At 49.0% G+C, this 25,883-nt stretch overlaps 1 protein-coding gene across 1 annotated transcript in view; it reads right to left on the bottom strand.

Annotated features, from left to right (window-relative positions):
• PARP1 (poly(ADP-ribose) polymerase 1) overlaps nt 1-21,441 on the bottom strand; it is a 33,254-nt gene extending 11,813 nt beyond the window's left edge. The window contains exons 1-12 of the mRNA XM_029046903.2: nt 21,242-21,441; nt 13,944-14,106; nt 12,978-13,099; nt 12,198-12,412; nt 9,507-9,606; nt 7,504-7,620; nt 5,980-6,156; nt 5,252-5,396; nt 3,483-3,623; nt 2,393-2,635; nt 2,009-2,077; nt 876-1,008 (exon numbers count right to left, since the gene is read on the bottom strand). Of these exons, the coding sequence (XP_028902736.1) occupies nt 876-1,008; nt 2,009-2,077; nt 2,393-2,635; nt 3,483-3,623; nt 5,252-5,396; nt 5,980-6,156; nt 7,504-7,620; nt 9,507-9,606; nt 12,198-12,412; nt 12,978-13,099; nt 13,944-14,106; nt 21,242-21,361 (1,745 nt within the window). The 5' untranslated portion in view covers nt 21,362-21,441. The remainder of the gene's footprint in view (nt 1-875; nt 1,009-2,008; nt 2,078-2,392; nt 2,636-3,482; nt 3,624-5,251; nt 5,397-5,979; nt 6,157-7,503; nt 7,621-9,506; nt 9,607-12,197; nt 12,413-12,977; nt 13,100-13,943; nt 14,107-21,241) is intronic.
• Between the last annotated feature and the right edge of the window lie 4,442 nt (nt 21,442-25,883).

Below are 25,883 nucleotides of genomic sequence, written 5' to 3'. Positions count from 1 at the left end.
GCCCTGATCCCAAACCAAAAGAACCATTATCGATAAGAAACCCTGCTGGGCGGCTGGCTAAAGAAGACCTGCCTCAGGCTGGGAAGAACGATACAGTATCCAACCTCAGGCACGCGTCTCCTTCTGAAACGGCCAGGGCCCTACCCAAAGACAGGTGGGTGGCAGCATGAGTCACGTAGAGGGCATCGGGGTAATGGGAGAGGAGCCACTCCAGGAACAGACGCCACCCTGGAATGCGGTCTGACACATGGCCGAATCCTCACTCTGCTGGAACAGACCCAATCCCCGGCTCCCACCCCTAAATTAGGACAAGATCAAGAGAACAAAAATGAAAAGTCCTGGCCCCCTGGGACCGAGGGAAACATTCTCCTTCAGATGAGAGTGATGTGGCATGCCGTCAGTTCACAGCCAGCAATGAATGAAAGATGGTTTGGTCAGAGAAGTTATTTAGGCCCTTGTCCCTTCCAAAAAGAGGCCATCCCCGACCCCTGGAAAAAAAAACCCACCAAAAAACAACCACAATCCTTGGGAGCAGAGACAGAGCAGTGGCATACGGACCGAACCACCTTGTGGAGAAACCAAATGGGGCAATGATGACCTCCACATCTCTTCAGAAGTCTTCCAAAGATTCTTAGGATTTGCACGTCATCCAGCTGCAAAACTCCTTTGAAAAAGACGTTTTCTGTCTCTCAGGAATGAGTTTTGCTTCTTTAGAAGGATGATGGAGTCAGGATAACAAAAAGCGATCATCTAGTTTAATTCCTGTGCTACTGTTCTTTGATGTTTCTAAGTCCCAAATGGACAGCGCCGCCCAAACCGAACCCAGCCCCCCAGATTTCCTGTCACCTCCTGGAGTCGTCGGGGCTGGAACTGACCTGATTTCTCGGTCATCCTCCAGGAGCTGCAGTTTATAATATGAATTGGTTCCTCGGACGATGTCCACCAGGCCGAGGGTGGCGCTGAAGATTTTCCCGCCCTTTTCAAAGACGTGAGCCGAGTCCTCCAAGCCTGACCAGAAAGAACCAGAACTGAATGTAGACTGGAGTCGGGGCAGATTTTAACTGAAACAGATGCCCAGGCCTCCAGGTCCAAGACAATCAGGGACAGACTTTAAAATTTACAATGTTACTACTAAAACATCCTCTGCTTTCAAAACAACCCTGATTCAGCTTCCCGAAACCAAAAATCATTCGTGCCGAAACAAGATGAAAAGAATCAAAAGCCCCTTCCTTTGGATCGGCTTCCTTCCCTATGTCAAAACAGAGGGGGATTTCCTAAAGGGGGAAAGTGCCTGCAAAAGGCAGATGGCACCAGGGGGAGCAGGTGCATCTTGGGGTGAGGAGGAAGCCCAGAACCTGACAAGGGCTACATGGAAAAGGGGAAGCCACACTGAGTCATAGAAGTCAGCTCATTCCCACTGCCCCTTCTCTATCCTCCAGGGGAGAAATTCAAGATCCCTGGGTGGATAGCGCGAATGGTCCGCTGGCTTGGCAAAGGAAAAGGTCAGAGAGGGTGTCAGAAAGGTGATTCTGACCCAAAATACCTGGGTCCTCAGGCATGCAGAGCCCCTGACTTCACCCTGGCAGGGACTAGGATGTCCTGAGTCATCCAGGGGAGGGGGCTATGTTTGGCCTAGCTTGCCCACCCCAACTTCTAATTACTTTTGTCTGGGATGGCAACAGCTCCTGGAATCAAGTGGTCAGGAGCGAGGGAGAATCCAACTAGAGCTCCAGGCAAGACTAAGAGAACTCAACTGGGGTCAAACTTGAGAATTTCAGTGCAGGCATGGCATTACTCCTGGACCTGAGCTATACCAGTGTGAACTCCTCTCCCTGTCGTCCCCTCTGGCTGGCCCACAGCTCTGTTGCTTACTGTCCCTACTCCAGAGAGACTGGTGTGTGTGCTGGGGGCCCTGGACTGTTCTAGTTCCGCCCTTCCTAAAAGGAGCTCAGAGTTGCCCCTCTGTCCCCAGGGAGCTGGGACGGCCCAGTTTTCCTGCTCTACACACCAGAATCCGGATCGACAGCTGCGCCTCCTTTTACGGTTAACTTCATCTTCTTTTCGGACTTGCTGGCTCCTGGAAAAACAGACAAGGGCACAGAGCAGAAGCAGGCAGGTCCACTTTGGGTTTCTGTGGTCAGCTTCATCCTCCCCGGGAGAGCCAAGCCCAGCAGTCAGCCAACCCAACCTGGCCCAGCATCAGACAGATTCCCTCCATGGGACCGAAGGCAGGGCTTGCACCCAGACCAACCAAGCAGCAAGAGGTTTCTGAAAAGGCCCGGCCTGGTCTGCATAGAGAGAAGGATTTGGGACCAGGGTGAGATGCTAGCCCTCTAGGTTTACTGTAAACACAGGCCAGGAGAGGCTCCCAGGCCACTTCAGATGCTTTTACCTTCCTCCTCCTTGATCTTGCCCGCACTCTTGGTGGAGACAGGGCCGCCTGACTTCCCGCTCAGTGGCACCTCGGGGTGCTCTTGCTTCACCTCAGCCCCCCAGGGTGACAAGGCGTGCAGGGTCAGCAGCTCCTGGAGCCTCTTGCCCGAGGCGGCAACATCCTTGAGGAACTCCTCAGAAACCACCCGCACTCCAGCCTCCTTCACCTCCTCCATTTTCTTGTTCATCTTCTCCACTTCCTCTGTCCAGACAGAAAACAGGCTGTTTTAAACCTGAGTGCAAGCTTGCTTTAATGGCCACCTGAGGAAACGTACACCTACAAAATGATGAGGTTGAATCAATGACATTCATTGAGGATTTCCTATGTACACAGCACTGTACTAAGCGCTTGGGAAAGTGTTCCAGAAAGGCACAGTGCCCTGGAAACAAGAGGGCAGAAAACTCCCCTTCTTCCCAACGATGTAACAGGAGTGTAAGCTCCCTGTGGGCAGGGAACCTGACTTGTGCTTCTTCTGTACTTTCCCAACTGCTCACTGGGTACTTCAATACCATTACCACTATGATGACAGGAATAGCAATTTATGACTCGTAAGGCTTATGAGCTGCTCTGAAACTTATTCTTTAGAAAAACAATTCCTTAAAGCAGATAGTGAAACTAGAAAAATTCCACTTTCCATGGAGTACATATGGAATGAAAAACCAACGGACCAGACTCAGCCCGCATAAGATCTAGATAGCCAGAATGTGGGAAAATCACTTAACCTTTCTGTGCCTCTATTTCCTCACCTGCAAAGCCGGAACACCACTCTCCCTACCTCTGGGAGTGGGACAGGGACTGAATCTTATCTGGTTACCCTGCACCGCCTCCAGTGCTTAATACCGTGACCATCCTTCAGTTAAGGGTGACAGACAGGACACAGGGAACACACATCCCATGTGGGATTTTGAGTTTTCTCTAGTAAGGTCGGCCACGACCGCCATCTGGATTGGATTTGGTTTGCCTTCTGAATGCATCTAACGCCCGACTTCCTAGAATCCACCCCCAATCCATGGGGAAGAAATATGGTAGGTTGTAGATGCACGCTCACTTTGAGTACTGATGCACAGGGAGGCCTTGTTGGCGGAACCCGTCAATTTCCCCCCGAGCTCCTCAATCGTGGCCTTCATCTCTTCTTTGTTTCTGGAAAGCTTCCCAAGAGTCAGTATCTTCATGTTGGACAACGGCTTATCTGAGTTGAAAAAGCACACTCATCAGGCAGAGCCAAAACGCAGCTGTGAAAGGTCAGCACTTGGGAGAGGAGTCTGGGGAGGAGGAGGAAGGAGTGAAACCAGCTGGAGGCCCAAGGAAAATACACACGAAACCCATAAATCTCCTACCCAAGTCGAGAGGCAGCAGAGCTCTTCCCCTGGAAGCTCTCCAGACAGATTTTGGCAGCCATGTGCATGAAATTGCCCAGGGAACCTTTTTGACCAAGCTAGGCAAAGAGCCCAAAACACACACCAAGCCACCCAGGAAAAGGTTACACGGAGTGTTGGGGAACACCTGACTGAGGAAAATTCTTATATATCCAGAACCACAAGTCCTAGGCAGTCTAGAGAAGCCACCACAGGGGCCTCACCTAAAAGGCTCCTCTTTCCCTCTCATTTTGGGGGAAACAACATTAGCTTTTCATAAGGGCTCATAAGATGGTCCATTCCATGATGTGGCTCAGTGGAAAGAGCATGGGGCAAGTCAATTTATTGGGCCTCTTCTTTCTCATCCGTAAAATGGAGATAGCAGCACCTATCTTCCTACCTCATAAGGATGTTGTGAGGATAAAATGAGGTCCTTGATGCAGAAAGCACTTTGGAAGAATAAAAGTGCTATCCAAATTCCAGGTTTCGTTAATATCAGAGATACCAGGTGAACTACAGAGTGTGGGAGGAAAGGGAAATTGGAAGTAAATTTCCCTCTGGGTGAGGAAAGGCAATGAAGGGAGATCTGAGATTCTGAGATAGGATGGGGAAAGGGATGTTGACCGGACAGAAAGGCTTCAAAGGAGATTTGATTGACAAGGCACCTGGCCTTTGGGAAAATTCTGAATGCCATCCAAGAGGGCGGATAATGAATGGAGAAAAGCTGGAAACTGTGACTGGAGCCTCTGGTGGGGATGGGGTGTGTCTTCAGGCTGGGACTACTGAGGAAATAACTATACCACAGTGCCAGGAAGAACTGGTCCCTTCTCAAATGTGCAGAGTCCCTCAGTGCTAAGGAAACCAAGAACGGAAGACTGTAAGCCCAGTGTGGGCAGGGATTCTCTCTTTATTGCTGAATTGTATTTTCCAAGCACTTAGTACAGTGCTTTGCATGTAGTAAGCGCTCAATAAATACGATTGAATGAATGAATGAGCTGAGGTGGCATCTCCAATTCCAAACTACACTAAATGAGAAAACCCCAAACAACCCAGAAAAATTACAAGCTCCACTTCCTCATGCTCCTTTTGGGACTTTATGCTCCAGAAATGCCCTGGGGATGTAGGGAGAAAAAGGGGGGGATGAAAGGGGAGGCAAGGGGAAAGGGGAGGCCACGAGTGGAGAGGGACCTGCAGGCCCTGACAGCAGCACCATCTGAAAGGCCTGCAAAGCTAAGAGAAGAACCCAGGGGCCGGGCTCCTCACCCAGCACAGGCGCCTCCCCGGCTCGAGCCACCAACCACACATACCCCGGGCAGCGGCCAGAGCAAACCAGCTCTTACTTGGCTGCAAAAGAAGAACAGATCGAGAGTCTTACGCTGGCCATGAACCACGGTGCTCGTGACTGCCTGCCTTCCCACCAGCATCTTCGAAGGGCACCCCCCACCACCCTCTGGGGACTTACCTGCCGGCACAGTCGAGTTCAGCGTGGGGGGAGCAGGGGTCGTTGAGGGCAAAGGCACGATCACAGGGGTGCTGGCCTCTGGGGTGAAGGCTCGGTCCTGCTTTTTGCACTTAAATTTCTTTAGGTACGGGATTTCCTTGAACTCCTGTGGGGCACAAGTTGGAACCTTTAAGAAACCTACCTCTCACTACCTTTACTGGAACTTGCAAAGAGGAAAAAAAAAAGCGGACTGATCTGGGCTCTCTGTTTGATGTTCAAAATGAAAAAAGCCCTCTCCCAGTTTTAGGTTTTGACCCACAGGAGTGGCAGTGCTTCTCGAGAGAGCCAGGTTTCTCACTCATTGCTGCTCTCACAGCTCAGCGTAGGGTGATGTCTGCAGAAAAGTGCCAACGATGAGAAAAGCCCTTCCCACACTCCCCAGGGTAGAAGTTCTTTGGGTTCTGGGATTCCACAGAGGCCGACACCTGCCCGTGAAAGAACAATAATAATAAAGCCCCTAACAGCCATGACTTTATACTTTTGTGACTCTTTCTTTCTTATTCCACTTTACCCAAAGGACTTAATGGAATCCTGTTAAAGGTAAGAAATGGGTGCTGGGGGCCCAAAGGGTAGACTGGACTCCCGAAGGTCTTAATGGTTCTGAATGGTTCTGCAGATCTGGAGAGACTGAGGGGAAAAAAAGCCAAGGACAGTTTGCAAGAGCAACTTCAAATCCTCAATCTTCTCACCTTCGGGATGGTCCATTCCTTCCTGTTGGGCGTCTGGGTCTTGGCCACACATTTGGTCCAGGCCGTGATGTCCCCGGAGCAATAGTAGGCATCGCTCTTGAAGACGAACTGCCCTTTGCACTCCTCGCAGGGAAGAAGTGCTCCAAAGGCCATTCCATCGGCCACTCTATCCAAAATCTGAAGAGAAGCAACCGATCAAAAAACCACGTCACCAGGCACCTGGAGTGCAGTGGGAGATGGGAGGATCTGGATAATCAAGTCACCAATCCCTTTCCCACATCTTCCCTCTAGCCTGGAACTCCCTACCCTCTCCAGATATGCCAGCCCACCAATTCTCTCTCCCTCCAAAGCATTATTAAGGTCACATTTCCACTAGGCCCTCCCGATTAAGTCCTCTTTTCTTCAGTTCGTTCCTTTTTGGTCTATGCACTTAGATCTGTGACCTTTGGATATTTGAGAGTTACCCAACCCCACAGCTCTTATGCATATATCATTGAATTAAATATTATAAATTACTTATTTATTCATATTAATGTCTGTCTTCCCCTCTACACTGTGAGCTCATTAGGAGCAGGAAACATGTTTGCTAATTCTGCTATATTGTGCTCTCCCAAGTGCTTAGTATAGGGTTCTGCACACAGAAAATGGTCAATAAATACCACTGACTGACTGATTAATGATCCATCAATAGACATCGTTTGCAGAAGAGAATGCTAAACTGCAGATCAGAGCTTCACCCGATGAGATTTCAGCTACAGCGTAGCATCACACCCACTGATTATTTGAATGGTTCGGGACTAAACTTTATTTTGCCTGATTATTACAGAAGAACTGAGGCCAAACTTGAGTTCTTGCCCTAAATCATCCAGGTAGGTGGCTCAAAGAGACATGGCCTAATGCTATTTCCTGCCAAAGCAGAAATTGGAACCTTGCGGCCTTTGTCAGGAGAGTGTGAAATGGAGATCTGGGTCTGTGAGCCTCTAAAAGAGGAAGGTAAGAACAACTTCAATCTCTGATCTTGGAGCCCAGGTGGGAGAAGGCACTGGCACACTGAATCCCAGAAAATTAGTATGGAATTATAACTAGGGCACACAAAGCTGTGGGCCCAAATAATGGCATGTGTCTCCTGAACCTAATGTGGCAAAGGTGAGCATGTTAAACTGCATGGGACGCACCCTGGTTTTACCAGTATGTGGTGCTTGTGAGATCCTGCCCAGCTCCGCAACCATATAGCTGACATTGCTCTGCCCAATGTAGGCACTCAAATACCACCAACAGATTGACCAACTGGAGGGTCACTTGTGCGTGTGGGAAGGGGGGGTGGGGGGGTGGGGGTGTGTGTGTCTCCTGGCCAAATGGGGAAGGTGTCAGCAGCACATCCAATGTAATCTCAGCTGGAGAGGGAGCACACCCTCCCAACAGATCAACGGGTTCATCTCAATCGGAGCACTCCTGGGACCCGGGAACATGGATCGGTCTCATAGCCACGTGGCGGTCGGTGCCAAGGCCAAAGGTGGGACTTACCGCCGTCTCCCCAGAAGGCACGGCTTGCTTGTTGGCTATAAGCAGCTCTTTCAAGTCGTTCGTGGAGCAGGCTTTCTTCAGCTCATCTTTGATGTTCCAGATCAACTCTGTCTGCTCCTGAGGGCAAAAATTGATGGCTGATGCCCCTTTCTCCAAACTGCAACTTTTCACCAGGGCTAAGACGGGAGCGAGCCTCGAAGCCAGGGGTCCCACTCCTCTTTGAAATGGCTGTTTTCTCATAGAAACCCTTTGAGGGAGGAGGGAAGGCACTGCAGCCCCCTGATAGAGCCCAATGGAAGCCAGAGCAGCACCACCATAGGATAAGGAGAGCCGGGCACTGGCATTGCCATGTCCCCTTCGTTCTCCTCCCCACCTGGGGATTTCACACATAATAAGCACTTAATGAACACCATCATTGCAACAAAGCCATTCCAGCTTCTCTCCATTGTTGGGGCCCTTCCCTACAATGGTCACGAAAGCACCACACAGAGTCAGCTCAGGCTTCTGTGGGACCTCACAATGGCGGTGGGGGGGAGAAAAGAAAGAGGGAGAGAGAGGAGGGAGAGGGGGGGGGGGGGGGGGGAGGGGGAGAGTGTATGTGTGTGTGTGTCCCTGAAGCTACATGGCCTAGTGAAATGAGCATGGGCCTGGGGTTCAGAAGGGCCCGGGCTTAGGGAATCAGGTCATGGGTTCGAATCTCCACTCTGCCACTTGTCAGCTGTGTGACTGTGGGCAAGTCACTTAACTTCTCTGGGCCTCAGTTACCTCATCTGTAAAATGGGGATTAACTGTGAGCCTCACATGGGACAACCTGATTACCCTGTATCTACCCCAGCGCTTAGAACAGTGCTCTGCACCTAATAAGCGCTTAATACCAACATTATTATTGTCATGTGACCTTGGGCAAATCACTTTATTTCTCTTTGCCTCAGTTCCCTGACCTGTAAAAGGGGATTAAGATGGTGAGGCCCATGTGGGACGTGGACTATATGCAACCTAATTAGCCTGTATCTCCTCCAGGGCTTAAAACAGTGCCTGGCACATAGTAAGTGCTTAATAACGCCTCTTCCCCTGTCCCACTCCCACCCACCCCCACACTCAGAAAAATACCTTAGGGACCAGATCCGGATGGAGAGTTTTTGGTTTCGTGACTGATCTCCTCTCTCACTGATACGGCCTTCACGCCCCATTGAGGTGGTAGACAGGTGCTTCCCAAGAAATCCCAAAGTTTCAGTTGCAAAGAGCTAACCAGCAGAAAATGCAAGCAGAAAACCCTGGATTCTATGCTAACTGGATGGCTTGGCTAGGTAGCTCAGGCAGGGCACCACTGGCCCAAAAGCTTCAGTTAAACCTCCCTAAGAATCATGGGCACCAAGGAAGTTCCCTGAAGATAGGAATCGTATCTTCCACCTTCATTGTCCTCGCCCAAGTGCCGAGTGAAATGCTCTGCACACAACAGGCAGTCAGACACCACTGACTGACAGGTCTGAAATCCTCAGAGCGGGAATTAAAATCTCTGCCAACAGTTACAGCCACAAAAGCCCAAGACTCAGAAGCACCATCACTTGCCCAGATCTGAGCAGATGGCTCACGGAAATCAGGCCGTCAAGATGACATTTCCTCAGCATTCGCTTTCATCTCTGGTTCCGTGAACATCTGCTGTGACCAATCCCCTGGCATCGCCCCATTCAGCCCCCACGTGGTGGATCTAGGGGCAGAGATGGCTTTGGCAGACGTCCACCCTGCCTGAGCTCCCCCATCTCCACTTCCAAAAGTGCCCTTTCCCAGGTGACCAACCCGTCACAAAGCTATGGCTCAACCCCCCAGCATGACTGGCATCTCCTTGGGTGACCCTCCTTTCTAGACCAATCCTCGATGGGGTCCTGGGTGAATGAATGACCACTTTCAGCCCATCCAGAAAAATCCAAGTGTCTCTTCCAGGGAAGACACTTCCTGTAAGTGTGCCTGGGGACAGGGGGTTGGAGGTTCCTTGCAGGACAAACCTTGAGCAGCTTCTCCTGCTTGGTTTCCTTGTCTTTTTCCTTTTTCTGTTTCTTCTTGGCCACCACGCCACCTCCATCCACCTCATCTCCTTTCCTCTTCCTGAAAGACACCCCCAGAGGGAGAGAAACCAGAAGCCTGACATTAAAAACACAACTCCGACATGACTGCATCTGTCCACCTCAGCCCCCACAGTCCCCGGAACATGTTGGTTTTTGGCAAGAGGGGCTGCTTCCTTCTGTTGAAAAACAAACTCGTCTTCTCCGTGATCTGCTATGAAGAGAAGCGTGCCTTCTCCCGCCCAGCCCTCAGAGAGCCTCTCAGCAGGAACAATACACCCAGCTGGCCAGGGCCAGGAGTGCAATCCAGAGCTCTATCAGTCTCAGGTCTAGGGAAACCCCTGTCGGGAGCATCTTCAGGTGTGCCAAACTCACCAAGAAAGCCCCTCTGCCCACTAAATTGGAGGTTTGACCAAAGGCCCGACTCCCAGCTTCTTTAGTTCATAAATGGAGGCCGACGGAGGTCCTGACTCCTGAGGAAAACTCATTACTGCCAACAGTCAACCTTCCCAAGGTTTCCAAAGCCAGGGCTGGAGGTAAAGGGGATGGGAAGGGTGCGGAGTTTGGGGAGGGGCAGAAATCAAGACAGATGGGAGACATGCAGCCTCTGTCCTGAGTTGGGGGACACTGAACACTCCTGTTGTGGCTCAGTCCCTTTTAAGTACTTCCTGGGAGTCACTTGTGCATTGACAAAAAAGACAACTAGCCATATGGGAAGTGCCTAGTCAGGCGACAGAATCTACTTGCCTGCTCAGGCAATAGGCAGCAGAGCCTAGTGGAAAGAGAATGGGGCTGGGAATCTGGCGTCCTATGTTTTAATCCTGGCTTTGCCGGTGGCCTGCCTTGGGATTTCTCTGGGCTTCAGCTTCCTCATTAGTAAAATGGGAATAAGACACCTGTCCTTAGATTTTCCACTCAGCAGAGCCCTTTGCTGTCATTCCCCACCAAAGATAATAAATCCCCTGACCAACCCTCTTCCTTTGATCACCATTAACTATAGGGGCGGGGGGAACAGGCCCCAGAATGTGACAAACCCCAAACTGGACAGTCCTAGGTGTATTAAAGTGCTACCCAATTTCACCCTTCAAAAATTCGGAGCAATGCAACACTATCACAGGCTCATACAGTCTTGGTATAAGGAATGAAAACAGGAAAGATGTAGTTGCTCCTTTAAGGATCCAAGCCCTCAATCTTTACCTCGTACAGGCCTTGCTACCAATATGGGGTTGCTTGAAGCAGGGAGGTCTTAAAGGCTCAACCCAGGGGCTATGGGACACAACAGGAGCGTGCTCCAGTGGGATAATGACGACGCCAGCCCAGAGCAGAGGAAGCAAGCTGTGTCATTATCAATGGTATTTATTGAGCATTTATTATGTGCAGAGCACTGTACTAAGCACTGGAAGGAGTATAATACAATAGAGTTAGTAGACCACATTCCCTGCCCACAGTGGGTGTCCGGAAGAGCAGGGGCCAGGGGCCAGGGACCAGTACCAAGTTGCTGAGGGAAGTATGCAGGCCTAGTTGTCTTCTCCCTGCCCACCTCCATTTTGTCTTTGGTGTCTCCAGAGCAGGCAAACTCGCCTGGGAAACAAAAAGCTCCAACTGTTCCTTCAGGGTCATCTTTGTTACAAAGTGTAGGACGGGGAGTTTCCGTGGTACAAGCTCTACTGGCCAAGAGGAACAAAAATAAAGGGAAGAGATGTATAAAGCCCTGCTCTATTTCTGAAAACGTGTCATCTGAGGCTCTAAAAACACCAGGCCGGCTTCAGCAACTGAGGACCTTGTGAGTAGGGCAACTTGGCTTTGCCCTACCCAGTCCAGGCAAGGGTTTGTGGACTCTCCTCTAGCAGTGGGGACTGAAATTAGGGTGGGCAGATCCCAGGCCCACTGAATAACAATGTCATGACTGGTTCCAAAGCACTCTGATAGGCCACTTTCTTGTTTGGTTGAATGACCCTTCAAGCACAGGGTGAAACCAAAGGTCCGATTCTTTCCCTGGAAGCAAAAACACCACGAAGTGTGGTCAGGCAGTTTGGGCTGAGGAACTGAGATAATCCCCATCCTTCCTGCCTTCTCCATGACCAAACTCTACAAGATGGGCCAAGCCCAAGCCTCCTTCACAGGTCCAGTGTGGCCTCTCCCCTCTCCCCAGTTTCATCGGCCCGTTTCATGGGCCGTTGGGAAGATATGGAAAATGCACCTGATTCTTTGGAGTCCCCTCAAGCTCTTTTCCCTGGTCCTTGCATTTCTCCCCTTTCCATGTGAACCTGAACCAGACCTGCCACCACAGTGTGTGAACCCTCTCACGTTCCACAGTGGCACAAACCAGCTAGCTGAGCAGGGGCACTGCAGCTCCTTAAAAGGGCAACCTCAGATGTGCTGTGATTTTGAATCTAGAAGACCCTGGGTTGGCAGAGAGGGGAACTAGGAGGACCATTGATGTGAGAGACTGAGAAATTTTTCTGAAGTGGATGTAAAATTGTTGCAGGTCCAGAGGCAGGGAGGAGGGAGGAGTTCCCCTTTCCGCCACACTCTGTTCCAAGACAGTCTTAGCCTCACTAAGCCCGGGAGCTCCTGTCCTCGGAAGCCTGTCGCTGTTCTAAAACACTCCTCTGACAGCCCTTCCCCACGAACCCTTCGCTCTTGACGGCAGGGAGCTGCTTCTTCAGGGTTTCCTTGTCCTCTGGCTTCAGGATACCAAACCCTTTGAGCTGGCTGGCGTTATACTGCGGGAGAAAGCCAAGCTCAACTCGGCGGCTGACGAAGCAGTCCGGATGGTACCAGCGGTCAATCATCCCCAACTGTGGCTTCACTGGATCCACCATCTTCTTGGAGAGCCGTACCTGGCCCTGAAAAGAAGCGAGGTGGTGGTAAGGGGGGAGAAACCGAACCATAGTAGGAGTAGTCTGGGGCCCTTAACCCATAATAAATACAAGATGGACTCTGAACACAACCCTTCTGCAGGGTGCAGGGACAACAATTCTCAGTGGCCTCAGGGACATCTGCACATGAACAGCAATGCCGCGGGAACTTTGTGGCCAACTGAAAAGGGCATGGGTCCAGGAATCAAGAGATCTGGTTTCTAATCCCAGCTTTGCCTCTGGCTTGTAGGGTGACCTTGGGCGATGCACTCTGGGTGCTCACTCTGGTTACGAAATCATAGGGGACATCAAACCTCTAGTGTTAAAAGGTGGACTGGACAGGCGGCTACACTGTAGTCGAGAGGCCCAGAGACAGGTTATTGGCAGCCCATATGTGACAGGGGACAACCCAAGATGACAGCCTCCTGACCCAAAGCAGCCAAAAACTCTTCGCTAACAAAGCTCCTGGATGCAAAAGCTCCTGGAAAGCATCACCTGATAATGGGTACCAGGGAGGCGTTCCAGGTCTCGATAGGAAATGTCGCCATTTTACCTTTTCGATTTTCTGGTCACATCCCTTGCACGTGCTCCTGTTAGACTTGGCATATTCAGCTGCAAAGTCATTCAGGGTCTTCTCCCCCTTGCCTCCTCCGCCATCCTGGTCTCCACCTTTACCTGCAGGACCAAAAACACAGAATCGCCCATTGTAATAGTTACTGATCCCATTTCTAAACAGAGGCATCTCTCTCTCTAGCCTGGGGCACCGTCCAGCTGTTATAATCTGATTGGCTCTCTTGCAACCTCTAGCACTTCGGTACTTATTTAAACTAGTGGACAAAAGTGCCAAGGATGGGTATATTCATCTGCATATTCAAGTAATGATTTAAATCACATCTTGTAAACTTTGTGGACAGAAAAATGTGTCACTTCTTTGTTTTATACTTCCCAGCGCTTGTACTGTATAGGCCCTCAATAAATACCAGTACTCTTACTGTTACAATCTGCTAGATGGGAAGCTCCTAGAGGGCAAGGATGTCTTCTAATTCTACTGTATCCTCCCAAAAGGCTAAGGATATTGCTTTAAAGACAGTAGTGCTCAATAAAATATAATAACAATGGTATTTGTTAAGCACAGACTACGTGCCAGGCACCGTAGTAAGTGCTGGGATAGATACAAGATAATCGGGTTAGACACAGTCTCTGTACCGCATAGGGCTCAGAGTTTTAATCCCCATTTTCGAGATGAAGGAACTGAGGCTCAGAAAAGTGAAGTAATTGCCCAAGGTCACACAGCAGACAAGTGGCAGAGCCGGGATTGGAACCAGGTCTTTCTGACTCCCAGGCCTGTGTTCTATTCACTAAGCCACACTATTTTTCTACTACTGATTTGATTGACAGCCATCCTGTCTGTGCTGAAATTGATCAGGAGAAATCACTCCCTATCTCTGGCCTCCAGGGGAAGTGAGATCAGAACCTGAGATGGTTACTGACAAATTACGACAAACACATGCACACATACCTGTGGCGGCTCCTCCAGTCTCTATGGCTTTCTTGATCTTCTCCTGGTCATCCCACCGCAATTCGGGGAAACCATCCACCTCGGCATGGGAGATGACCCGTGCCCGCTTCCAGAAACAAGTAAAATGGTGCCAGTGTGGGACCTTCCCATCGAACATGGGTGACTAGAAAGAGAGTAGAACCAGAAGAAAGTGGATGGACAGCCAACGAGTCACTTGACCCCAGCCATCCCCACCCCCAAGGCCAGATGAGAACAAGGGACACGAATGCTTGATCTGACATGGCTACAGCTGACGCTCAGGGGCTACAAGTTTTCATCTAGACCTGCCCAGTCTCTGAACTCTATATCAGTTTTCTCAACTTAAAAGAGGACACAATAAAATCAGAACCTTTGTTCCTCCACCCAAATCGGCAAGGAGTGAAATTATCTGTGCAGGACCGTGAGCTACTAGGAAGAAAGATATGTGAACAGAGCCAGGAAGATGTTCGAATTTTACTGCGAAATAAGCAGGGAAAGGCAGAGCTAATATAAGCAGGGAAAGCTCTTGAGCCTCCCCAAGTCTCTCACTGACTTGGGAAGATGGAAAGTGCCACATAAAGGCTTTCATGATAAACATCAATAGCAAAGAAAACAGATACTAAGCAAGGAAAAATATGCACAAGTGGCTAAAACTGGGTTAAAAAAAAGTCACCAGAATTCCCAGGCTCATCCAATCCTTTCTTCATGGAAACCCAGGATGATGAGGGAAGGAAAAAATACAGAAAACAGACATACAGGGGCATTAGCTAGAAGCTTAGACAGGCAACATGTCTGCTAATTCTGACGTACAGTGCACTTCCAAGCGGTTAGTACAGTGTTCTGCACCTACTAAGCGCTCAATAAATGCCATTGATTGATTGATCCCAGATCAACTTGCTGGCCCTCTATAACCAGCTAGTTCAAGTTCAAAATGGTGCCAGTTCAAGTTCAATTACAGAACACTGTCGTAATGCTGTATTTTTACCTCTTAACACTTAAAATCAGGGTCACAAACCTCGATTTACAGATGACTAGAGCTTGATAAACACTACTGATTGAAAGACTGCAAGTCTGGCCTCAGACAGCTAACTTCATTATATCAAGAGGAAATACAGATACTGTTGCAATACAGCCATTTGATCATCACTAGGGAAGGCAAGCACTTTTCAGCATCTCACTGTAACCTTTGTTTATTTATATTTGTTACTTGCTGTCACAGGAAACAGCTTATTCACCTTGTAAAAGACAGCAAGAGTTCCAGGCTTCAGCCAAGTGTGCGAAAAGTACCACAGGGGAAGAGCCAGAAACATGAGAAGCAGCGTGGCTCAGTGGAAAGAGCATGGGCTCTGGAGTCAGGGGTCATGAGTTCGAATCCCAGCTCTGCCACTTGTCAGCTGTGCGACTGTGGGCAAGTCACTTAACTTCTCTGTGCCTCAGTTCCCTCATCTGTAAAATGGGGATTAAGACTGTGAGCCCCACGTGGGACAATCTGATTCCCGTGTCTACCCCAGCGCTTAGAACAGTGCTCGGCACATAGTAAGCGCTTAACAAATACCAACATTATTATTATTATATTCTCTTAAGCAAGGACTCATCGCACTACAGAATCTCACACAAACCTACTCTCGCTTGAACCACATATATACATGTGTATCCAAACAAGCATATGAGGCTGCTTGAGTGAAGGCTAGAGACTGGTCCTGTTTTCCCCTTGCCCCTACCCTGCAATTTAGCTCATCTTACTACTATGGAAGTAGGGGATGGTAAGGGACCCTGGGAAGGAGAGGGTTATTTATTTTTTTAATTGTATTTATTAAGTACTTTTTTCTGGGCCAGATGTAGTTAAGTGCTGGGTAGGTACAAGATGATCAGGTTGGGCATACTCCACATCAAAGTCTTAATCCCTATTTTATAGATGAGGAAACTGAGGCACAGAAGTTAAGTTACTTGCCCAAAGTCACCCGAGAAATGGAGGGTGTTAACCCCCCAAGCCCTGCCAGGCATTCACCACCTGGGCCCACCTCCAATTCCATCAGCACTCTGAGACAGCCACTCTTCTAACATTATATGACACCTCCTCTCCCGCCGCAGGTACAAAGCTCTGCATACAGCAAAACCACATTAAATATTTTTGATAAAGAACTGAGCCAGGAACACTAATGTTGGGTTGGGGGAGGAGAAAAAGAGAGAGGAAGAGGAACTACCTATTCAGAGAGAAAAGTTTACACAAGTCACCCCCACCCAAACCAGCTTAATGGTCACCTGGCTCCCATGGAGCACTGAAGTACTCGGTTCCTGAGGTGGATGAAATTTGGAGCTGGGAGCCCTATGCTCCTCTCAAAGGGGCTCAGGGCTGCAGGGACAGTGGAAAGGGAACGGGGAAGGGAGTCTTCACTGGGGAAAGGAAATGCTAAAATATTAGAACCTGGGCCTGACACCACCCCCACAGCCCAACTGGCCACCTGTCTGCAACAGATGACTACTAACCCACCCAGAGTAAATCTAAATCTGACCATCAGGCTGTGATTAAGGGCTGACAGGCCTATTTCCGGATGGGCTGCAAATAAGGTGCCCAAGACTCGACTCAGTAGCCTTTTGTCAACAGAGTAAACGGTTGGTTTTGAGGGGAGGAAAGAGTGAAGAGAGGAAACACACAACCCTTCAAGTTTCCTGCATCTGCACACCTCCTGCAAACATTCAAATATTGTTCAGCACATGTAAAACAGGGTTAATGGCTCAGTGGTGGGTCAACAGATTGGAAAATGTGGGGGCTGTGGGTTCCAATTCTGGTGCTCCTGCTCGCCTTAGGTGAAGTCATGCCTCCCCCGGCCCTCCATTTCCTCATTTGTAAATTGCTCCAGCAAGACACATCCAAATGTCCAGACCCTGGTGGGTGAGAGGCATTTGGCAATAAACATGATAATAGCTCATATGCAAATAATTGATTAAAAGTTAGAGCTGGGGGCAGCCTGAACCCCACAATCTTTGTGTCTGGAGTCGGAGGCTTGTGGTCAATCATTCGTATTTACTGAGGGCTTACTGTTTGCAGAGCGCTGTACTAAGCGCTTAGGAGAGTACAATATAACAGAGTCAGTAGACTGTTTCCTGCCCACAAGGAGCTTATATCTAGCTTAATAAATTAGGTTGAATAATTACAGATACGTATGTAAGTGCTGGGAGGCTGAGGGTGGGGTGAGTAAAGGGTGCAGGGTGGTCGAGTTTCCTTTTCTGAAATGGAAGACCACTCAATTTACTTAAGTGATTCAGGAGCCTCAAAAACTCTCATTGGGCTAAACTGATTCCATCCTTTTCCAGTTAAAGAATCCTAGGACTGGCAGGGGTCGTAGAGGGCATCTAACCTAGTGGCAGTGCCCAGGAAGAGATCCTTCTCCTCTGCTGCCTGTGGCCTCTAGCCCCCAGGGCAGGCAATCTGGGTGGTTTACATGATCCAACCTAGCGCCTTTCTTGGCTCTCCCCAGAGAGACGGCTCAGGATTCAGCAGGTTCAAAACAATCCCTTCACACAAATGTAAAATGGGGCATTTACGGCCAATGAACAACTAAATTCAAGAGACACAAAGGAAGGTTGAACAATTCACTCTGGGTCTCACTTGGCAAACCCAAGATTATGCACCAACAAAAATGCTCTCTCAACATAATGGGATGAAGAGAGAAAGAGGCTTTCAGAGTGCCTTGGGGCAATATGCATTTACCAAATTGGCTTTCAAGCTGGTTATTTTTAAAAGAACCGTTTGCTTGGGAATTTCATGTGGAGACTCAGAGGCAAAGTTGCCCATTTAGGAGGGAGGAGGGTGTGAGGGCCTATTTTCTGAGCCAGACCCCTAGACTTGCTAATCCCAGCTCTCTGACAGTTCCCAAATTTCTAATTAGGGTTAAATAGCCTCAAAATGGCAACTGACTTCTTTGAAACCTGTCCCTTACCAATCTTTGTTCCCCACCCTTCACCCTCACCCTCAAAATGAAAAGTTGCCCTCCTGCTCAGAAGGTGCTGGGCACTGCAGAGAATCACCACCACGAACCTCGCTCTCCTAGGCCCAGAAATCTTAAGGTATCCTGCCACTTGTGAGCACTCATTCATAGCACCTAGAACAGTGTCTCAATTATTCAAGCCCTCTGCCCCTCGTGCTCCGGGTCTGGGTAAGTAGAGCACAGCTCTATCAGTTCCATCAATGGTATTTATTGCGTGCTCCGTGTGTGCAGGGCACTGTACTAGGCATTCGGGAGAGTAAAATAAAAGAGTAGGTGGTAGACGCATTCCCTGCCCACAGTGAACTTACTCCCCCAACCATTGCCATACCCAGCTCCACCCCCCCACCTTACCCAGTGGGTTTCCCCAAATAACCCACATGCTCATCTCACCATTTAGTCATTTTTGTAATTGACTTTTAGTACAGCTTCACATGGCTTTCTGACCTTCCCTCATTCCTTTTACACCACAACTTTCTCAGGCCTACTCTGTAATCTGCACTCCAAACTCCTAGGGCAGGGTTAGGCACTCCAAGGATGCCCACCACTGTCCTGACCAACCCCAATTCTAAAACAAAATGATCACAGTTCTGGTACCATGTGATAATTATGATCGGGAAGTTATTTTAATAAGGTAAATTAGCAAAAGGGATTTGCTCTTACATAGACCATTTCATGCTTACAACTATGATTCATTTTTGTGGTTCTCCTTTGCCCCCCTCAGCCTCCACTTAGCCCAAGGCCCTGAGCTGCCCTAAAGCCCGAGGGTACAGCTGGCCCAGGTGGGAAGGGGTTGTTCTCTAAACAGGAGAAATGGCAGGAATGGTTTTAAAAACCATTAAAATGACAGCTGCCTCGGGGCATAAAATGATGCCCCAAATGCCTGGCCCTGGGTCATTCCCGGCAGGCGGGACCCTTGAGGTGGTTGAAAAACTGGTGATGGCTTTGCTCTAAAGTTGTCCTTAGCTGGAGCATTGTCTCAGAATATATTTAAGGCCCTTCAAAAATGCTCCAGAGTAAATGTTCAAGATTTTCTCCGAGAGGGAGAAAGTGAGAGACATGACCCTCACCTATGTGATCTCAAGCAAGTCGTTTAACTTCTCGGTCCCTGTTACCTCATCTGTAAAATGGACCTACAAGGACACGGACTATGTCCAACCTGATTAGCTTGCTTTGTACAGTATAAGTACTTAATAAATACCATAAAAAACCCAAGACATCTAAAATAGAATGAATTATACAAATGCTGAGGTTTAAGCCTACCCCAGGTGAACTAACCTAGAAGTTAAAATAAACAAAACTAACACAGCTGGATGGCTCCTGAGAGGATACTGGAGCTTACTAGAAACAATAGTATTTATTGAGCACCTACTGGATGCAATGGACTCAGCACTTGAGAAGTACAAAACAAAGTAACTCGCCCCCTGCACCAAAGGAATTTATATTCTACAGGAAGACAGGGACAAAAAATATTTACAAATAGAATAGTCAGAATAAATAAATGTATGCCTGAAAAATGCATATCTAAAGTTCAAAGGATTGTCTAAAGTGGAATATTAGTGCTAGAAATGGCTGATGGATTTGTACAACTGGATGCTGGAAATTAAACAGGGAAGGCTTACTGAAGGAGATGGGATTTTAGGAGGGCTTTGTGTATGAGAACTCAGATCTGTGGGAATTGGGAGGAGGGAGTTGCAAAGCGTTGTGAGCAGAGGGATGGAGGCAGGAGAGATTAGCTATAGTAAGGTTAGCTTGGGAGGAAAAAGTTGGGGAGTAAAATTCCTCTCCAGATTGTGGGATCCTTAGGGTCAGGAATGGTGTCTACCCGCTCCACTGTACTGTATTGTCCCAAGTGCTAAATCCAGAGCTCTGCATACAGTAAGTGCTTAATACCTTAACTGGTTGATTGATAGATAAGGTGGGGTGGCTTGGTGCAGAGTCTTGGGGCCAAATGGGAGATTTAGAGGTGCTCCATAAATACCATCCCTACGACTATGTGGGCCCTGGTCTCCTGACTCCCAACCCATCCTTGTCCCTGCAGTTAGGAAGCTGGGATGCTTCCTCCTTGGCAATCAAACTCTTTCCACTCCTTCCCTGGAGAGGACCCTGTTCTCAAACCTAGATAGCTGCTCGGGGCCAAAGAAAATGCCTCGGCTTTATGAAGGTGACCTGGAAATTCTGAGCTCGACGCTTGGAGAGCGCTAGGAACCCAAGGAACAGATATAAATTAGGTCACAGAGCCTTGGGCCTAAATCCGGCTCTTTCAGAATCCCGATGATTTCGTGGCTCGGAACAAAACTGCCTTTGCAGCATCTGGTTGGAGGGAAAGTCCTACAGACCGCATGGGGGGGGGGGGGGGGGAGTGTTGAAATCACGGCTAAAAATAGGCTTTCAAAAAAAAAAAAGTCATCTACCTGCTGCTACCCAAGTCGGGCGAAAAACGATGGCTTAATTCGTGAATTTCCCAGAATAAACGCCAGGGAGCGAGTGCTGCCGAGGAATGTTACCAAAAAAAACAAAAAACAAAAATCGAGCAAACAAAGTTCGAAAATAAATTCCTGCAACTGTAGGAGCTTAAAGAGGCGCCGGTCCGCGGCTCGGCTTTAGGTTGCAATCAATAGCATTTATTGAGCGTTTACTATAGGCAAAGCGCTGGACTGGGCGCTTGGGAGAATACAATAACCAACCCACTGGCTCGTATTTCATTCAGTCGCATTTACTGAGCGCTTAGGGTGTGCAGAGCCCTGTGCTAAACTCTGGGGAGAGTTCGAAGTAACAATAAGGCCACGTTTCCTGCCCCAAACGAGCAACGACTGTAAGCGCCTCTCCCAGCTCCGTCCTCGCCCTAGCGCTTAGTACAGCGCTCCGCACAGCAGGCGTTCAAACAATCCCCACGTGGGACAGGGCCTGGGTCCACCCCCACGGGCTTGCCTCCACCCCAGCGTCGAGCACAGTGCGTGGCGCCTAGTTAGCGCTTAGCGAGTACCATCATGGTCAATTATTAAATACGATCGGTCGAACACCAACGGGGGCCAACGGGGGAGGCTCCCCCGCTCCCGAAAGTTGCTTGCAAAGGACCGGGGTGGAGGAGGGGAGGGAGGGGTTGTCGTCTCTTGTCCTCCTCCTCCCCCCGGAGGGGGGGGGGGAGCGGTGATGCAGCGTTTAGCAAATGCTTTCCTGATTATTGCTTATCATCTGCAACCGTTGTACGGGCCGAGGTGGCGGGGATGCCAAGGGCCCGGTGGCTGGGAGGGGGCAGGTCCTGCAGGCCTCCTGGGCCCCCCCCCCCGATACCTGCACCATGATGGCCAGCCGCAGCGAATCCTTGGCGATGCTCTCGCCGCATTTCTTGCAGGAGGCGCGGCCGCTCTTGGCGTACTCGGCCCGGTAGAGCTTGTCGGCGGGCTCCGCCATCCTCCTCCTCCTCCTCTTCCTCTCTTTCCGCGGGGGGCGGGGGGAGGACCGGGCGTGGGGAGCGCGTGGCGGCACCAAGGGCGCGCGACCGACGGGCCCGGAGCGCGCCTGCACCCACGCACGCGCACCGCCCCCTCCCCCAGGCCCGGGAGCAGAGCGCCGAGCGAGCCCTCCCGCTATCCCTCTCCAGGCCCGCCTCCGGGGATAGATTGCTAATGCCTGGACGGGGCGGGGGGACCCGTCGGGAAACCCCCCTCCCACCTCCCATCCCGGCTCAGTGCGCATGCGGGACTACGGTAGGGAAAGAGGCCCCCTGAGGGGTCGCGGGGACGGTGCAGAGGGCGCCCTCTGCTGGTGCGCGGCGTCCACGCCTCCCGGAGGCTGGGAAGGAAGGGCCGGGCGAGAATGCGTTCATTCCATCGTATTTGTTGAGCGCCTACTGTGGGCAGAGCCCTGTACTGAGCGCTTGGAATGGACAGTTCATACATTCACTCAATGGTATTTATTGAGCACTTACGATGTGCAGAGCACGGTACTAAGCGCTTGGAATGGACAATTCGGCAACAGATAGAGACAATCCCTGCCCAATGACGGCCTCACAGTCTAAAGAGGGGAGACAGAAAGCAGAACAAGTAGACAGGCCTCAATACCATCAAAATAGATAAATAGAGTCATAGATTTATGCACATCATTAATAAAATAGAGTAATAAGTAATATATACAAATATACACAAGTGCATAGGGAGGGGAAGGGGGTAGAGAAGCAGCGTGGCTCTGTGGAAAGAGCCCGGCTTGGGAGTCAGAGGTCATGGGTTCAAATCCCGGCTCAGCCACTTGTCACCTGTGTGATTTTGGGCAAATCACTTAACTTCTCTGAGTCTCAGTTACCCCATATGTAAAATGGGGAGTAAGACTGTGAGCCCACGTGGGACAACCTGATCGCCTTGTATCCTCCCCAGCGCTTAGAACAGTGCTTTGCACATAGTAAGCGCTTAACAAATGCCATCATCATTATTATTATTATTAGAGCAGAGGGAGGGAGTAGGGGCAGTGGGGAAGGGAGGAGGGGCAGAGGGAAAGGAAGGCCTCCTGGAGGAGGTGAGATCTCAGTTGGGCTTTGAAGAGGGCAAGAGTTAGTTTGGTGGATGTGAGGAGAATCCTGAGGTAGCTGAAGAAGGGGGATGCAGGGGAAATGACAGTGGAGGAGGAAGAGGGAAAGCCAAGGAGATGGGGTTGGGGGGGAAATCTGAGTTTTCCAGTATCTAGTGATTCAATTTTTAATGACGACTTTGTTAGTCAATTATATTTATTGAGTGCTCACTGTGTGCAGAACACTGTCCTAAGTGCTTGAGAGAGAATAACAATATAACACACACATTCCCTGCCCACAATGAGCTTACAGTCTAAACTGCTGCATTTTTCATACATTCAATGGTTTGCTTGGGGTCATCAATGAACTGTGTAGTCAGTGGTGGAGGGGATCTCCAAGAGCCAAGCAGTACCTGCCACACGCAGCTCCAAAAACAGATGGTCATGTGTCCGACTTCTAAAAGTGCTCAAGTACTTGAGGATGGCAGCTGGTACATAGGAATCTGACTCTTTAATTTTAAGACCAACCAATCAGTCAGTAATGTTTATCGAGCCTACTGTGTGCAGAGCACTGAACTAAGAGCTAGAAGACATGATGTCTTCCCAAACAGAATTGACATTCCAGTCGGAGACACATGAAATAATTTATAAAAATGATAATAATTATGCTATTTGTTAAGTGCTTACTATATGTCAAGCACTGTACTAAGTGCTGGGGTAGATACATGTTAATCAGGTCCCACATGGGGCTCACAGTCTAACTAGGACGGAGAATAGGTATTGAATCCCCATTTTCCAGATGAGGAAACTGAGGCACAGAGAAGTTAAGTGACTCGCCCCAGGTCATACAGCATACAAGTGGTGGAGCCAGGATTAGAACCCAGGTCCTCTGACTCCCAGGCCTGTGCTCTTTCCACTAGGCCAAGCTGCTTCTCTAAAGAGGAGGATCAAAATCTCCTTCCCATTCTACTTTAAAACATGAGGTAGTTTTTTTTTTAATTCTTACACCATGATGAGGTCACTGACATTCCCGAAAGGAACTTAGATTAGGATTTCAATCAAAAACTGTTTTAATGCAAGGAAGCCTGCATTCTGTAGAATGTAAGGAGGTCATTGAGTATGAAGTCTGCATAGCACAACTCTGGGCGATGACAAAAATCTTTCAATATAATTGGCACAAGCACTGCTATTACTGGTGGGACCCATGATCTAGACTGCAAATTCATCCTCTAGACTGTAAGCTCATTGTGGGCTGGAATCGTGTCTACCAACACTGTTCTACTGTACTCTCCCAAACGCCTAGCACACAGTAAATATGACTGATTGACTGATGAATATGATTGACTGATAGATCCACTCAGCCCACTACTCTGTCTTCAAGAGAGGCAATAAAGGAAGAGTGTGGCGGTTGCCCTGTTCCCTGGCGATCTGATTGACCATTCTAATTGTAGTGACCCCAATGTTTAGCACAGTGCTGTGGCACAGCATAGATGCTCAACAAATACCATCATTATTATTAATTATGGTATATTCATAACTATAGAGATGGATGCTAAGTATCATCGGAGCCATGCCCCACGATAACTCTCTCTGCGCTTCTATGTAATGGCTCTGTTGAAATTTACTGCTGGTATTTCTTACAGTGGTCTGTCACTTTACCCCAGCGCTTAGAACAGTGCTCGGCACATAGTAAGTGCTTAACAAATACCAACATTATTACTTTAAAAATTATGGTATTTGATAAGCACACAGTGTATGCCAAATTCTATGCTATGTGCTGCTCCTCCAGCTCATATCAGTTAAGTTTTCAATTGTTTTCCCTTTGCCCTCTTGCTCTATGTGCTGAATTCAGTATGGAAGGTTGTCATCATGGTGCAGGCTGCCTGTCTTTTTTTTTTAATGGTATTTGTTAAGCTCTTGCTATATGCCAGGCACTGTACTAAGTGTCGGGGTAGATACAAAGTAATCAGGTTGGACACAGTCCATGTCCCACATGGAACTCACAGTCTTTATCCTCATCTTTACAGATGAGGTAACTGAGGCATAGAGAAGTGAAGTGACTTGCCCAAGGTCACACAGCAGACCAGTGGCAGAGGCAGAATTAGAACCCAGGTCCTTCTGAGTCCCAGGCCTGTGCTCCATCCACTAGGCTATGCTACTTCTCTCTAGGCCTTCTCCTACAGGAGAGAGGGGATATGTTTGCAGCATATTTGTTTAGAAGAAGTGGCCAGGGAGCCACTTTCCCTGGAAAGTGTGTGACCCCAGGAGAAGGAAGCTGAGGGGGGCCTGGGGTGGGGGTAGGTAGCTGGATATTTATCAGTCACTAGTATTAATGGGGCCCCTACTGTATGCAGAGCCTTGTACCAAGCACTCAGTCAAACAATAGTATTTACTGAGTGCTGCTGTGTTCAGAGCACCATATTAAGAACTTGGAAGAGTAGAGTGGCATTGATAGACTCACTCTCTAGTGACTTGGGTCAGTAGCTAGGTATAGTTTGTTTTTTTCATGGTATTGGCTAAGTGCTTACTATGCACCAGGCCCTGTATTAAGTGCTGGCATAGATACAAGCTAATCAGGTTGGACCCAATCCCTGTCCCACATGGGGCTCACAGTATTAATCCCCAGTATACAGATAAGGTAACTGAGGAGCAGAGAAGTTAAGTGACTTGCCCAAGGTCACACAGCAGACAAGTGCAAAGCCAGGATTAGATCCCACATATTTTTGACTCCTAGGACTATGCTCTATCCACTAGGCCATGCTGCTTCTCTATTCTTTTTGAACAGGCACCACCCAAGAGCACTTAGAGCACTTTATGAGGCTCGGCAAGGGGCTCCAGGTGAGCCTGCATGTACCCATTAGACAACTGATCTCCCGGATTCATTAAACACCTCTCGGTTCTCGTCTGGGAGCAGGGCAGAAGCTGCCGAATAATTTATACTCATCGTCTCCCCACTGATGAGATTCTGCTGGGTTCAGTCAATGCCGCTCTTATTACTTCCCTTTTGTGTGGCCTCTGTTGAAATTGCCTTTAAATGGGATGGGAATTGAAATGGCCGACTCAGAAGCAGAGATAATTTAGCCCCTAAATTATTTTCCAGCAGTTAATGCCACAGGGTGATTTTCTGATCATAAAACCATGGATTGCAAGCACACTTGTGGAAGTTGGCTAGGATTTTCATTATCCCCACAGTTTATAACAAAGCAAAAGTATTTCATCGACATAAATTCCATAGTTGATGAGATTATGCTCTTAATGAAGACTTGATGCGGAGTCCCCAGAATTCTCACCATCTTTGCTCACTTTTTTTGAAAGTAAAGCTTCAGGTTTTGAGGTACTTTAAGGGACACTCCATCTGTCAGGAACACTTATCGAACACCTACTGTGTGCAGACCACTGTACTGAGCCCCGGGGGAGAGTGCAACAAAATTAG

Source organism: Ornithorhynchus anatinus, chromosome 19 (genome assembly GCF_004115215.2).
Source record: "Ornithorhynchus anatinus isolate Pmale09 chromosome 19, mOrnAna1.pri.v4, whole genome shotgun sequence".
Lineage (NCBI taxonomy): Eukaryota > Metazoa > Chordata > Mammalia > Monotremata > Ornithorhynchidae > Ornithorhynchus > Ornithorhynchus anatinus.
The sequence above is the reverse complement of the archived record's forward strand: the minus strand, read 5'-3'. Positions and strand labels throughout refer to the sequence as shown.